The sequence below is a fragment of the Cnephaeus nilssonii genome (genome assembly GCF_951640355.1).
Source record: "Cnephaeus nilssonii genome assembly, chromosome: 22".
Lineage (NCBI taxonomy): Eukaryota > Metazoa > Chordata > Mammalia > Chiroptera > Vespertilionidae > Cnephaeus > Cnephaeus nilssonii.
The window spans coordinates 2,842,305-2,858,065 of record NC_137093.1 but is presented as its reverse complement, the minus strand read 5'-3'; the positions used below and the strand labels follow the sequence as shown (position 1 = coordinate 2,858,065).

Sequence of the window (15,761 nt, the reverse complement as noted above, 5' to 3'; positions counted from 1 at the left end):
CGGTGTGATGGGAAGGGCGGTGTGCGGGAAGGGCGGTGTGATGGGAAGGGCGGTGTGATGGGAAGGGCGGTGTGATGGGAAGGGTGGTGTGCGGGGAAGGGCGGTGTGATGGGAAGGGCGGTGTGATGGGAAGGGCGGTGTGATGGGAAGGGCGGTGTGATGGGAAGGGTGGTGTGCGGGGAAGGGCGGTGTGCGGGGAAGGGCGGTGTGATGGGAAGGGCGGTGTGCAGGGAAGGGCGGTGTGATGGGAAGGGTGGTGTGCGGGGAAGGGCGGTGTGATGGGAAGGGCGGTGTGATGGGAAGGGCGGTGTGATGGGAAGGGCGGTGTGATGGGAAGGGCGGTGTGCGGGAAGGGCGGTGTGCGGGGAAGGGCGGTGTGATGGGAAGGGCGGTGTGATGGGAAGGGCGGTGTGATGGGAAGGGCGGTGTGATGGGAAGGGCGGTGTGATGGGAAGGGCGGTGTGATGGGAAGGGTGGTGTGCGGGGAAGGGTGGTTTACCGGAAGAGCGGTGTGCGGGGAAGGGCGGTGTGCGGGGAAGGGTGGTTTACCGGAAGAGTGGTGTGCGGGGAAGGGTGGTTTACCGGAAGAGTGGTGTGCGGGGAAGGGTGGTTTACCGGAAGAGCAGTGTGCGGGGAAGGGTGGTTTACCGGAAGAGCGGTGTGCGGGGAAGGGTGGTTTACCGGAAGAGCGGTGTGCGGGGAAGAGCTGGGTGAACCAGAATCCAGCCTCAGCTCCCTGTTGTCCATCTGTAAAGCTCTATGTGCGGATAACTGTTGCGAATCTTCAAGAGTCAGCTGTCTCATGCAGTGCTTTCTAATTTTATTTGCACATGAAACGTTATTTTTATGAAATTTCTCTAATGGCTCCTGGAAAAGCTAGTGCCCTGGGGAACACACTTTGGGAAGCACTGGCTTGGAAGCTGTTATCGTGTAGAAACTGGTGGCTGTTTCCATGTTTGTTCAGGAGCCGGTGCTCAGCTTCCCCCAGCGAGGCTGCGCTTAGACTTAAACAGCATTTCCTCACCGAGGGGCTGGGGAGGAGACCCCGCGTGTCCGGCCACACTGTGATAAGACGCACTCTGCTTTGTGGTCCTTTGCGAGCTCCCCCGTGAGTTATACAAACAGGATGAGGCGTCAAGGAAGATTTTGGGTCTTTTCATCTTAAGGGGACTTTGAGAAAAGAACAAAATTGAGGGATAAGAAAGTAGGAATGAAAAGGCCAGAAGACAGACTGGCTGGCTTCTGAAAGGGCTGTCCTAGGAGTCTGCAGTTAACATTCGTTCTTACTTGACATACATTCGAAGGAAACACCTTCCTTTTTAAAAAATATATATTTTTATTTATTTCAGAGAGGAAGGGAGAGAGAGACTGAAACATCAATGATGAGAGAGAATTATTGATTGTCTGCCTCCTGCACGCCCCCTACTGGGGATCAAGCCTGCAACCGGGGCATGTGCCCTGACCAGAATTGAACCCAGGACCCTTCAGTCCGCAGGCTGACGCTCTATCCACTGCGCCACACCGGCCAGGGCAGGAAACACCTTCCTAACTCAGACCTCCCAGGCCGCCGGGAGGGATGGCACGGAGGGCGGGACTCCCGGGTCTCGCAGAGCAGGTCAGTGCCCGTTACAGGCTGAGCACTTCCCGGTGCAGATCGAGGCTGAGCTGTGCGTGCATCTCACCTGACCCTGGACCAGCCTCTGCGGCTGCCGTCGTTGTTGTCCCCACGTTACAAACAGGGCCTGAAGCCTGGAGAGTTAAAGGCCTCCCCAAGGCGCACCTCACTAGGGTGAGGAGCCTGGGTCTCTCCTACCGTATGCCCCAGCCGCCGGCGGGTCTGTGGGCATCTGAGACCGTCAGGCCGTGCATGTGGGGAGAGGACGGAGGAGAGGTGCCAGCTGCCCACCGGACAGGAGGCAGGGGACAGGGGACACCTCTCTGGTCCCCACCAGCCGTATCAGTGAGGACCCTGGGTGCCCTGCAGCCGCCTGGCTGGGGCCCGCCGCCTCTCCTCTGAGACGCATCCTTCTCCTTAGCCATCTGCCTCTGCTGGCTGATCGCCCCCACGCGGGCAGCTGCCTGTTAGGACAGGACATCAGCTTAGGAGTCAGCCTGTCCTCTGGCATGTTCCGTTCCCTAACAGGAATGTGGGAGACCCACAACACAATGAACCATCGTGCAACGCAGAGCGTCAGGGGCTGGGGTCCCATAGGGATCTTACAGCATCTCCCAAAGGGATCTTACAGCATCTCCCATAGGGATCTTACAGCATCTCCCATAGGGATCTTACAGCATCTCCCAAAGGGATCTTATAGCATCTCCCAAAGGGATCTTACAGCATCTCCCAAAGGGATCTTACAGCATCTCCCAAAGGGATCTTACAGCATCTCCCAAAGGGATCTTACAGCATCTCCCATAGGGATCTTACAGCATCTCCCAAAGGGATCTTACAGCATCTCCCAAAGGGATCTTACAGCATCTCCCAAAGGGATCTTATAGCATCTCCCAATGGGATCTTACAGCATCTCCCAAAGGGATCTTACAGCATCTCCCAAAGGGATCTTACAGCATCTCCCAATGGGATCTTACAGCATCTCCCAATGGGATCTTACAGCATCTCCCATAGGGATCTTACAGCATCTCCCATAGGGATCTTACAGCATCTCCCATAGGGATCTTACAGCATCTCCCAAAGGGATCTTACAGCATCTCCCAAAGGGATCTTACAGCATCTCCCATAGGGATCTTACAGCATCTCCCAAAGGGATCTTACAGCATCTCCCAAAGGGATCTTACAGCATCTCCCAAAGGGATCTTATAGCATCTCCCAATGGGATCTTACAGCATCTCCCAAAGGGATCTTACAGCATCTCCCAAAGGGATCTTACAGCATCTCCCAAAGGGATCTTACAGCATCTCCCAATGGGATCTTACAGCATCTCCCATAGGGATCTTACAGCATCTCCCATAGGGATCTTACAGCATCTCCCAAAGGGGTCTTACAGCATCTCCCAAAGGGATCTGCAAGCTGCACAGAGCGGCTGGACTCAGCTCAGGGGGCTCCGCGCAGCCTGGGCCTGGCAGTGTCTGGCACAGACCCGAGGGGGACGCAGAGGTGCACAGGGGCCCGGGGGAGCTCAGTCTTGGAGACGCCACTGAGGAGAGCAGTGCTTCCTGGAGGAGGCACCGGGAGTCAGCTCCAGGCGCCGCCTCTGCCATCGGGCTGCGTGGCAGTGGGCTGTCGGGGTCGGTGCCGCCATGTGCCCGCTGGCGGTGGGCCGTGTGAGGCGCTCACAATGAGCATGTGATGAGGGGACTTCCTGCGGGAAAGTGACCCGCAGGGGAAGGCGCTGCTCTCGAGCGGGATCAGCGAGCTGACCACCCACACCCTGCCGCCCGGCCTCCCGGAGGGCCGGGGTGTGGGGCCCAGGAAACAGGGGCCCGGGGTGCGGGGCCCAGGAACAGGGGGCCTGGGGCTCTGAGCTCAGCCCATGAGGAGGCTGCTCTCCCTGGGGCACGCACTGGCTTCCGTGGGACCAGGCTCCAGGTTTCGTTTGCGGAGATGAGCCCTGGCCGGGCCCAGGTGCCCTGTGAGGACATGGTTCTGGGAGAATCCCCTTGAGCTTCTGCCTGTCACTGCCCCGAGGGGAGCTCCCTGGCCGCCTGCAAGGAAGGACAGCCCCACCTGCCCAGCACGGAGGCTGCCCTGCCCGCACGCTCCCTGCGCCTGGCGCACAGTGGGCACCCAGGTGCTGTAAGGAATGAAAGTGACGCAATAAAGGAGCCCGTCCTGGGCCTGCAGGCCAAGAGTCTCCGAAACAGGCCTGATCGTGTCTGCTCTCTGCGACCGTCCCCTCGGCCCCATCGCGCACAGGAGAGAGGCCAGCCTCTCCAGTTCATTTCTCACGCCCCGCCCGTGCACCCTATGTGCTAACCCAGTAAACCCAAACTTTGGGGTGCATCACGCCCGGGGACCTGCTGAAAGTGCAGCCTCCCGGCCGCGCCCCAGAGGCCCCGGAGACATCGCTCCTGTTGAAGGCCCAGCGAGCCAGGCGGCAAATGCCTGCACACTGTCCCCGACAGGCAGCTCGGTGGCGCCTGCTGTGACACTCCTGCCTCCACCAGCCCCGCGTGTCCTTTCGCTCCTGTCCCGAACCCCACAGCCCTCTTAGGGACCCTGCTGCCCTTTCCTTTTCTCCGGCGCCTGCTCTCAGGAAGGCGTGTGGTCTGACAGGACAGCGGTGGGGCCAGCAGCCCCCCCCCCCCCCCGCCTCCCCTGTCTGACGCGGCTCTTTCCCACTGTGCTCTTTCCAGGAGTTCTCGCTCCAGAGCGTGGACGGCCTCGTGGACGATCGTGTCAACATCCTGGGATTTTCCATTTTCAACCAGTCCCACGCTTTCTTCCGAGAGTTTGCCCAGAGCCTCAGCCAGTCCTGGCAGGAGAACTGTGACCACGTGCCGTTCCGCGGGCCGGCGGTGAGTGCCCCCCCCCCCAGCCCCTCCGGTGCCTGGGCCCCCTCTGTGGGCAGCCAGGACACCCCCTCCGGGGCCCCTTCTCCAGGCCAAGCTGGGAGGTGGTTCCCGGAAAGAGTGCGCCACCAGCAGGCTTCGGGGAGGGGAGGGGGGGACAGAGTGCTGCGGGGGAGGGGAGGGGGGGGACAGAGTGCTGTGGGGTGGGGAGGGGGGACAGAGTGCTGTGGGGGGGGGAGGGGGGACAGAGTGCTGTGGGGGAGGGGAGGGGGGGGACAGAGTGCTGCGGGGGAGGGGAGGGTGGGACAGAGTGCTGCGGGGGAGGGGAGGGGGGGGACAGAGTGCTGTGGGGGAGGGGAGGGGGGGGACAGAGTGCTGTGGGGGAGGGGAGGGTGGGACAGAGTGCTGCGGGGGAGGGGAGGGGGGGACAGAGTGCTGTGGGGTGGGGAGGGGGGACAGAGTGCTGTGGGGAGGGGAGGGTGGGACAGAGTGCTGTGGGGAGGGGGGGGACAGAGTGCTGTTGGGAGGGGAGGGGTGGGACAGAGTGCTGTGGGGAGGGGAGGGGGGACAGAGTGCTGTGGGGAGGGGAGGGGGGACAGAGTGCTGTGGGGAGGGGAGGGTGGGACAGAGTGCTGCGGGGAGGGGAGGGTGGGACAGAGTGCTGCGGGGAGGGGAGGGGGGACAGAGTGCTGTGGGGAGGGGAGGGGGGACAGAGTGCTGTGGGGAGGGGAGGGTGGGACAGAGTGCTGTGGGGAGGGGAGGGGGGACAGAGTGCTATGGGGGGGGAGGGGGGACAGAGTGCTGTGGGGAGGGGAGGGTGGGACAGAGTGCTGTGGGGAGGGGGGGACAGAGTGCTGTGGGGAGGGGAGGGGTGGGACAGAGTGCTGTGGGGAGGGGAGGGTGGGACAGAGTGCTGCGGGGAGGGGAGGGTGGGACAGAGTGCTGCGGGGGAGGGGAGGGGGGGGACAGAGTGCTGTGGGGTGGGGAGGGGGGACAGAGTGCTGTGGGGGGGGGAGGGGGGACAGAGTGCTGTGGGGAGGGGAGGGTGGGACAGAGTGCTGTGGGGAGGGGGGGACAGAGTGCTGTTGGGAGGGGAGGGGTGGGACAGAGTGCTGTGGGGAGGGGAGGGGGGACAGAGTGCTGTGGGGAGGGGAGGGTGGGACAGAGTGCTGTGGGGAGGGGAGGGGGGACAGAGTGCTATGGGGGGGGGAGGGGGGACAGAGTGCTGTGGGGAGGGGAGGGTGGGACAGAGTGCTGTGGGGAGGGGGGGACAGAGTGCTGTGGGGAGGGGAGGGGTGGGACAGAGTGCTGTGGGGAGGGGAGGGGGGACAGAGTGCTGTGGGGAGGGGGGGACAGAGTGCTGTGGGGAGGGGAGGGGTGGGACAGAGTGCTGTGGGGAGGGGAGGGGGGACAGAGTGCTGTGGGGAGGGGTGGACAGAGTGCTGTGGGGAGGGGAGGGGTGGGACAGAGTGCTGTGGGGAGGGGAGGGGTGGGACAGAGTGCTGTGGGGAGGGGAGGGGGGACAGAGTGCTGTGGGGAGGGGAGGGGGGACAGAGTGCTGTGGGGAGGGGTGGACAGAGTGCTGTGGGGAGGGGAGGGGTGGGACAGAGTGCTGTGGGGAGGGGAGGGGGGACAGAGTGCTGTGGGGAGGGGTGGACAGAGTGCTGTGGGGAGGGGAGGGGTGGGACAGAGTGCTGTGGGGAGGGGAGGGGGGACAGAGTGCTGTGGGGAGGGGAGGGGGAACAGAGTGCTGTGGGGAGGGGGGGGACAGAGTGCTGTCGGGGGAGGGGAGAGGGGACAGAGTGCTGTGGGGGAGGGGAGGGGGGACAGAGTGCTGTGGGGAGGGTGGGACAGAGTGCTGTGGGGGAGAGGAGGGTGGGACAGAGTGCTGTGGGGAGGGGAGGGGGGACAGAGTGCTGTGGGGAGGGGAGGGGGGACAGAGTGCTGTGGGGAGGGGAGGGTGGGACAGAGTGCTGCGGGGAGGGGAGGGTGGGACAGAGTGCTGCGGGGAGGGGAGGGGGGACAGAGTGCTGTGGGGAGGGGAGGGGGGACAGAGTGCTGTGGGGAGGGGAGGGTGGGACAGAGTGCTGTGGGGAGGGGAGGGGGGACAGAGTGCTATGGGGGGGGAGGGGGGACAGAGTGCTGTGGGGAGGGGAGGGTGGGACAGAGTGCTGTGGGGAGGGGGGGACAGAGTGCTGTGGGGAGGGGAGGGGTGGGACAGAGTGCTGTGGGGAGGGGAGGGTGGGACAGAGTGCTGCGGGGAGGGGAGGGTGGGACAGAGTGCTGCGGGGGAGGGGAGGGGGGGGACAGAGTGCTGTGGGGTGGGGAGGGGGGACAGAGTGCTGTGGGGGGGGGAGGGGGGACAGAGTGCTGTGGGGAGGGGAGGGTGGGACAGAGTGCTGTGGGGAGGGGGGGACAGAGTGCTGTTGGGAGGGGAGGGGTGGGACAGAGTGCTGTGGGGAGGGGAGCGGGGACAGAGTGCTGTGGGGAGGGGAGGGTGGGACAGAGTGCTGTGGGGAGGGGAGGGGGGACAGAGTGCTATGGGGGGGGGAGGGGGGACAGAGTGCTGTGGGGAGGGGAGGGTGGGACAGAGTGCTGTGGGGAGGGGGGGACAGAGTGCTGTGGGGAGGGGAGGGGTGGGACAGAGTGCTGTGGGGAGGGGAGGGGGGACAGAGTGCTGTGGGGAGGGGGGGACAGAGTGCTGTGGGGAGGGGAGGGGTGGGACAGAGTGCTGTGGGGAGGGGAGGGGGGACAGAGTGCTGTGGGGAGGGGTGGACAGAGTGCTGTGGGGAGGGGAGGGGTGGGACAGAGTGCTGTGGGGAGGGGAGGGGGGACAGAGTGCTGTGGGGAGGGGAGGGGGGACAGAGTGCTGTGGGGAGGGGTGGACAGAGTGCTGTGGGGAGGGGAGGGGTGGGACAGAGTGCTGTGGGGAGGGGAGGGGGGACAGAGTGCTGTGGGGAGGGGTGGACAGAGTGCTGTGGGGAGGGGAGGGGTGGGACAGAGTGCTGTGGGGAGGGGAGGGGGGACAGAGTGCTGTGGGGAGGGGAGGGGGAACAGAGTGCTGTGGGGAGGGGGGGGACAGAGTGCTGTCGGGGGAGGGGAGAGGAGACAGAGTGCTGTGGGGGAGGGGAGGGGGGACAGAGTGCTGTGGGGAGGGTGGGACAGAGTGCTGTGGGGGAGAGGAGGGTGGGACAGAGTGCTGTGGGGAGGGGGGGACAGAGTGCTGTGGGGAGGGGAGGGGGGACAGAGTGCTGTTGGGAGGGGAGGGGTGGGACAGAGTGCTGTGGGGAGGGGAGGGGGGACAGAGTGCTGTCGGGGGAGGGGAGGGGGGGACAGAGTGCTGTGGGGGAGGGAGGGGGGACAGAGTGCTGTGGGGGAGGGGAGGGGGGGACAGAGTGCTGTGGGGGAGGGGAGGGGGGGACAGAGTGCTGTGGGGGAGGGGAGGGGGACAGAGTGCTGTCGGGGGAGGGGAGGGTGGAACAGAGTGCTGTCGGGGGAGGGTAGGGGGGACAGAGTGCTGTGGGGGAGGGGAGGGGGGGACAGAGTGCTGTGGGGGAGGGGAGGGGGGGACAGAGTGCTGTGGGGGGAAGGGGGGGACAGAGTGCTGTGGGGAGGGGAGGGGGGGACAGAGTGCTGTGGGGGAGGGGAGGGTGGGACAGAGTGCTGTGGGGGAGGGGAGGGGGGACAGAGTGCTGCGGGGGAGTGGAGGGTGGGGCAGAGTGCTGCGGGGGAGGGGAGGGTGGGACAGAGTGCTGGAGCCTCCTGGGGCCACACTCCTGAGGGGACTTGCTGAGAACTGCCTGCGCTTAGAACCCAAGGACATTATGATTGGAAATCCCCTGGCTGGTCTGTCCCTCACACTTCAGCTGGGGAACGCAGGCCAGATGGGAATGGCGGTGTGGGGGTCTTGTTCGAGGGCAGACGCCAGGCCTGTTGCAGGTAAAACTAGGTTCTGAGGGTCTGACTCCGGGTCCAGGGCTGCTCACACACCCGGACCACGGCCCCAAGGAGGCACTCACCCAGAGGAGCCGCGCGGGCCTCCCCGTGTTCTCCTCGCTCTTCCCTTCCCTCCTGTCGGGCGGAAGCACAGGTGGCCCCGCCGGTCCCCACAGGGCGTGAGGGCCTGTCGGTGGGACAGGGCGTGTTCGCTTGTGTCCACGGGGCGTGAGGGCCTTTCAGTGGGACAGGGCGCGTGTTCGCTTGTGTCCACGGGGCGTGAGGGCCTGTCGGTGGGACAGGGCGCGTGTTCGCTTGTGTCCATGGGGCGTGAGGGCCTGTCGGTGGGACGGGGCGTGTTCGCTTGTGTCCACAGGGCGTGAGGGCCTTTCAGTGGGACAGGGCGCGTGTTCGCTTGTGTCCACGGGGCGTGAGGGCCTTTCAGTGGGACAGGGCGCGTGTTCGCTTGTGTCCATGGGGCGTGAGGGCCTGTCGGTGGGACAGGGCGCGTGTTCGCTTGTGTCCACGGGGCGTGTTCGCTTGTGTCCACGGGGCGTGAGGGCCTGTCAGTGGGACGGGGCGTGTTCGCTTGTGTCCACGGGGCGTGAGGGCCTGTCGGTGGGACGGGGCGTGTTCGCTTGTGTCCACGGGGCGTGAGGGCCTGTCGGTGGGACGGGGCGTTCGCTTGTGTCCACGGGGCGTGAGGGCCTGTCGGTGGGACGGGGCGTGTTCGCTTGTGTCCACGGGGCGTGAGGGCCTGTCGGTGGGACGGGGCGTGTTCGCTTGTGTCCACGGGGCGTGAGGGCCTGTCGGTGGGACGGGGCGCTCGCTTGTGTCCATCTGCAGTAGACAGGGTCTCAGGGTCTCAGGAGCAGGGCGGGTGGCTTTCTAGGCCTGACCTCGCCAGGGTGCCGTCAGGCCCCACGGCAGCGTCCGTGGTGTCCAAACAGCGTTCTGAGGGAGCCGCTGCGGGTCTGCGTTGGCGCGGGTGGCGCTGAGGCCGGGAGGCTAAGGGAGCAGCCAGGCCGCAGCTCCTGTGGGAGGCAGCAGGGTCGGAGCCAAGGCCGGGCGGGTTCACGGGTCACAGCTTTGACCCCTGCACCCGGCCTTTCTCCAGGCCGCCCGCTGCGCACTGCGCTGTAGACGGGCCAGACGAGAGCGGCCAGCGGTGTCTGCCAGGTGAGTGACGGAGTGCGCGAGTGAGCAGAGGGGTCCTGAGTTAAAGATGTGAAGAAATGGGAACAATTCAGGAGTAGGAACTGGGTACCTTCCTGCGTGACGTCCTCTTCTGGGCGTTAAGGTAGCAGTGACCCTGGCTTGGAGAACACGTGTCCAGAGGCCAGGGCGATGCTGGACCCGGGCACAGGGCGCCTGATTGGCAGTTGGCCAGGATGGTGACCTAGCAGTGGGCGGGCCGAAGGACAAGGTGACCTTCCAGCAGCTCTGCCGGTGGGATTGTGGCGGTGAGAGGCACAGGAAGGAGGCAGCTGCGGGCCGCGCCCGCGCAGAGCAGGGCGCCTTGATGGGGAGACGGTGGGGAGGGCGTGGGGCCCAGCCCGGGAATGCCTTGCGGCACCGATGTGGCGTTTTGACCTGAAAGGTGAGACTCCACAGGGAGGGTTTGGAGGGAGGTCCTCGCCCACGTCAGGGCTTGGGGACAGTGAGGGATGCCCTCGAGCCCAGTGTCATGGATGGGCAGGAGCGTCCTCCTGCAGGGACACAAGCCCGTCCTGGCCTTCCCTCCCTTCCTGCCGCCGTCACCCCAGCATGCTAATGAGATGCCAGTGGACTTGAACGGCTCAAGGCCCATCTTAGGAGAGGAAACAAAATCACCGCCTCCCCTCCATCACGGACCGACCCTCACCCGGCACCTGCGGAGGGCAGCACGAGGTCCCTGCTCCCCTTTCCAACTCCCCCCGGAGGGTCACAGCCCCTCCGTGGTGCCCACGTGGACCACACGACCGGAGGAGAGCCCTCCAGGCCCTGTGGGCGGCGCCTTTCCCGGCGGCGGCTCTGGCCGAGCTCACGGTGCTGGGCTTGGAGGCGGCAGGACCTGCCACTGAGCTCAGGGCTGTGTGAGCCGTTGGCCTCAGGTGTTTTATCTGTAATTTTGAGCTGCTTGTGCTTGACCATCTTAGAGGGTTATTAGGACGATAAAATGGGATACGGTTCTGTCTTCAAGGCACAGTTATGCACTGATGGAGTTGAATTAACCTCCTGTGTGCCAGCCACAAGGCTAGGCATCAGTAACGGTATCAGGAAGGTTTTGAAAAGAAATGCTATTTGAACATCAGCCCCCAGTCTCACAGCAACAGCATTTATGTAGCTGGTGCCTCTCAGCGTCAGCTAGGGGTCAGCTAGGGGTCATGCACTGCCTCTCAGCGTCAGCTAGGGGTCATCTAGGGGTCATCTAGGGGTCATGCACTGCCTCTCAGCGTCAGCTAGGGCTCTGTGGTCTCCGGAGGAAGGAAGGGTTTATAGGAACTCACATCAAAGAATGTGGAAGGAGCCCACAGCTGCCACGCACACACCCCCACCCCCCAATGGGTCTCACTTAGCAGCAACCTTCAGAAAGCAGCCTCCGCCCATCCTCTCCAGGGCTGAGGACCCAGCACCAATGCCGGCTCTGCTCTGCCACTGGCTGGGAGCCGGGAGCATCCTCCCGCCTTGTCTCCCGTCAGCTTCTCCAACAGCCAGGGCGCCCAGCTCAGGGGACCGCTCTCCTCCCCTCTCTCCTCGTCTTCGAGGCCCTCTGCCCTCTCCGTCTCTCCATCTCAAGTCCCATCCCTCTTCTCCCTCCTTCCTCATGCTGTCCTTCCCACCCCCTCTGTCCTGTAACTGCCTTTCTTTCTCTTCCTGTTCCTTCTTCTCTCCCATTCCTTCCCTCCCGACTGTGCAAGCCTCCCTGCCTTCCTCACCTCACATGTCCGCCGGAGGGGTCCGGGGGGAGCTTGCTGGCAGCTCGAAGGGCAGGGAGAGGGGGGAGCCGACTGAGGAGCAGCAGCAGAGCAAGCCCCCCAGGGCCCGACAGCGAACTGCACCCCCAGGGGCCCGGCAGCAAGCTGCACCCCAGGGGTCTGACAGACAGCGAGCTGCACCCCAGGGGCCCGACAGACAGCGAGCTGCACCCCAGGGGTCTGACAGACAGCGAGCTGCACCCCAGGGGTCCGACAGACAGCGAGCTGCACCCCAGGGGTCTGACAGACAGCGAGCTGCACCCCAGGGGCCCGACAGACAGCGAGCTGCACCCCAGGGGTCTGACAGACAGCGAGCTGCACCCCAGGGGCCCGACAGACAGCGAGCTGAACCCCAGGGGTCTGACCGACAGCGAGCTGCACCCCAGAGGCCCGACAGACAGCGAGCTGCACCCCAGGGGCCTGACAGACAGCGAGCTGCACCCCAGGGGTCTGACCGACAGTGAGCTGCACCCCAGGGGTCTGACCGACAGCGAGCTGCACCCCAGGGGCCTGACAGACAGCGAGCTGCACCCCAGGGGTCTGACAGACAGCGAGCTGCACCCCAGGGGTCTGACAGACAGCGAGCTGCACCCCAGGGGCCCGACAGACAGCGAGCTGAACCCCAGGGGTCTGACCGACAGCGAGCTGCACCCCAGGGGCCCGACAGACAGCGAGCTGCATCCCAGGGGCCTGACAGACAGCGAGCTGCACCCCACCCAGGGGTCTGACAGACAGCGAGCAGCACCCCAGGGGCCCGACAGACAGCGAGCTGCACCCCAGGGGCCTGACAGACAGCGAGCTGCACCCCAGGGGCCCGACAGACAGCGAGCTGAACCCCAGGGGTCTGACCGACAGCGAGCTGCACCCCAGGGGCCCGACAGACAGCGAGCTGCACCCCAGGGGCCCGACAGACAGCGAGCTGAACCCCAGGGGTCTGACCGACAGCGAGCTGCACCCCAGGGGCCCGACAGACAGCGAGCTGCACCCCAGGGGCCCGACAGACAGCGAGCTGCATCCCAGGGGTCTGACAGACAGCGAGCTGCACCCCGGGTCTGACAGACATCGAGCTGCACCCCAGGGGTCTGACAGACAGCGAGCTGCACCCCAGGGGCCCGACAGACAGCGAGCTGCACCCCAGGGGCCCGACAGACAGCGAGCTGCACCCCAGGGGTCCGACAGACAGCGAGCTGCACCCCAGGGGCCCGACAGACAGCGAGCTGCACCCCAGGGGTCTGACAGACAGCGAGCTGCACCCCAGGGGCCCGACAGACAGCGAGCTGCACCCCAGGGGCCCGACAGACAGCGAGCTGCACCCCAGGGGCCCGACAGACAGCGAGCTGCACCCCAGGGGTCTGACAGACAGCGAGCTGCACCCCAGGGGCCCGACAGACAGCGAGCTGCACCCCAGGGGCCCGACAGACAGCGAGCTGCACCCCAGGGGTCTGACAGACAGCGAGCTGCACCCCAGGGGTCTGACAGACAGCGAGCTGCACCCCAGGGGTCTGACAGACAGCGAGCTGCACCCCAGGGGTCTGACAGACAGCGAGCTGCAAGGGGTCAGACCCCTGAGCTTCTTGCCTGAGCCATGCAAGGAAGGAGCATTATGGGTGGCGATAACATCCACTGGGTTCATGCTACCCTATTGATCATGCTGCCCAGAACGAGAGCGTGGAAGAGCATTGAAATTACTGACGGTTAGATTAAGTAATTAATTGAGCTTATGCTAAAACAGATGTTTGTCAGTGTTTATTTCACTGAATAAAACACAGGCTGTAAGAACTATTCCGTGAGATTTTAATGATCTCTGCCCTGGGATCGTACTGGGGGTGAAGTTCAAGCTGCGAAGGCTCAGGGACAAATGGGCGTCCAGGAGGGCTGCGGGCCGCCAGGGGAGGTGGCGCGTGTGCAGGAGATCCGTCAGTCCTCTTTCCGGGACGGGGAGAAACTGAGCCACAGCTCCTTGAGGCCAATCGACTCATCTTCGTTCATAGCCTTTCATTCCCCTGGACAACTTACAAACAGCTCGAGAGAACATAGCCATGAAGAACCGATGAAAATATAAAAACAAGAGACTTGAGGGTTTCTTGCCAAGAAGCATTTTGGTGTCAAGAAAGAGGACGGGATTTTAAATGAGGATCGAGGCATTGGGGATTGAATGTTTAGAAGGAGCCAGAGACAGGGCACGGGGGGAGGGTTGTCAGAGACAAGACCCCGAGGCAGGCACGACACATGGGAAGGGAGGCCACAGAGAGACGAGGGTCAGCCACGGAGCGATGGGGGGACAGAGGGCCCAGACGGCAGCGAGGAGAGCCAGGAGTGGAGACCAGGAGAGGGCGGTTTTGAACCAGAACTAATTTGCCAACTGTGGTCCCAAACTTTCCAGAACGAAGTTAGTAAATGAAACCCGAGGCAGAAAGCAATCAGGAGAGCAAACAGAGACTCCGGGGTGGAGATCCACGTGCGACGGGGCTCTGGTGAGCTGGGAGGACAGGCTCGCTCAGGCGGGGTGAGGAGGGAGGTGGGCGACTCGGGGAGATGAGCTTGAAGAACACGGGGTGGAGGCGAGGCCCAGAGAAGCCGGTGAGGACCTGGGCGAGGGTCCCGGGCGGATTGCCGAGCCTGTGAGCAAGGGCTGTCGGCTGCGTCTGAAGGACCCTGAGGAGGCTGGGCTGGAAGAGGAGACGTCTGGGCTTAGGAGTGTCCAGTTCACATCAGATCAGGCTGAGCTGCGGAGAGGACCTGGGGACAGGTCACAGGTCACCAGTCACCTCGTTGAAGGCAACACACAGATGGACAGGAGACAGGTGCCTTAGACGTCCCTCCCTCTGCTCCCTGCCCCGCCCCCCCAGCTGGAGTTGTTCTCACGAGCAGCATTCAGAGAATCGTGCGGGCCCTGAAGTTTGAGGTTCCGAAAGCACGGGGAGCAGGCACACACACGGACCGCCCAGCACCCGGGTCGCTGGCTAATGAGAGAGCGTCCGCCAGGAAAGCCTTGTTCAGACGGAGTGGGGATGGCGACACCCACGGCAGGAGAGCGTGGGGCCTGGTGGGGAGATGTGGCAGCAGCAGGGTGAGCTGCGTCTGCAGGGCTGCAGTGAGGAGGGTCCCCAGGCTTCGGGCACCTGACACCCTCCTCCCAGAGGCCTCTCCGCCCCCCCCCCCCCCCCAGACCCCGCTCAGTGCTGGCCCCGTGGTTGGTTACGCTCCATCGGTTTCTATTGTCTGGGACCCCTGTGCGCAGCCCAGTGCCATCGCCTCCCGGGACGCACATCCCCAAGGACAAGTGTCTTCTGTGTTTCTGCGTCTGCCACCTCCACCCACACCCCTCAGCCTTCCCGCCCCCACGGAGGCTGACACATGCTTAACGGGATGTAGTGTTGAGGCTGAGCCCCGCGGGCAGATTTCGCCCCAAATTTAATTTGATTCAGTAAATACGTTGGAGGCCAGCATGGGCCAGGTCCTGGTGGGTGTGCTCTGTGAGTTGTAGAGATGAGGCCCGTGAGTTCCTGCCCTAAGAGTCTGTTTGCAATGCAGTAGGGAGGTGCAGAGCTGGACAGCACTGCACTGACCTCTGCCCCTGGTCTTCAGGCTCCACAGCACGGCCTCCTCACCTCTGGTTTCTGGCTGCTTCCTCACCTGCGCCCCTCCGGGGGCTCTGCACGCTGCGCCTCTGTGCCTTTGCTCACACAGTTCCATCTCTGGAACGCCTTTCTCCCTGCCTTAGCTGCTCCCACTCCCAGCTTCAACGATTTCGCTACCAGAACCTTTTATTGCTCAGTTCCAGCACTGCCTCCTCCAAGAACCATCTCCTTGCTCACCCAACCAGATGCGCTATCTTCTGTGGACCCCACAGCCCTTTGTGGGTCCCCGACTCAGTCTCATGTTCACCTCTATGTGCCCTGTCTCCCCGAGCCCCACCCCGGTTTCACTGTAATCTACCACAGGAATAGGGCCTTACTCAACGTGCCACGTATTTCATCCAGACCCATCAAATCAATAGCGCACAGTGGGCTGAGAGTGCGGACAGCTGTGAGCAGCATCATGGGGGTCTTCCCAGCAGAAGTCACCCTCACCGGAGTCTGGTAGAGTGGGCACATCTGAGGGGAGTGGCTGGGCTCCCTCCTCTCCCTCAGACAGGCAGCCCCATTGCCTTTGGGGGATTCCTGCGGGCAATAAAAGTGGGTACTTCCCTGGAGCAAAGAGAGAACGGATCTCCTTGCAATCATTTGGGGCCCCGAAGCTTGCTGGCCCAGTCCCCGAGAGTCCTTTGCCAGCACTGCCTGCCTTGGCTGAGCAGCTGCCCCGGGAAGGGAGCCGGAGCTGGTCCGGCACAGGAGGTAGCCTCAGGCCACAGGGTGCAGCCTTATCTCATCTCTACTTTGCTTTTCTCTTTTCTCC

At 63.9% G+C, this 15,761-nt stretch overlaps 1 protein-coding gene across 1 annotated transcript in view; it reads left to right on the top strand.

Moving 5' to 3' along the window:
• Positions 1 to 15,761, top strand: part of GRIK4 (glutamate ionotropic receptor kainate type subunit 4) — a gene marked incomplete at both ends in the record, with an annotated part of 129,258 nt that overhangs the window by 32,819 nt on the left and 80,678 nt on the right. The window contains one exon of the mRNA XM_079762939.1: positions 4,315 to 4,476. Coding sequence (XP_079619065.1) covers positions 4,315 to 4,476 — 162 coding nt within the window. The remainder of the gene's footprint in view (positions 1 to 4,314; positions 4,477 to 15,761) is intronic.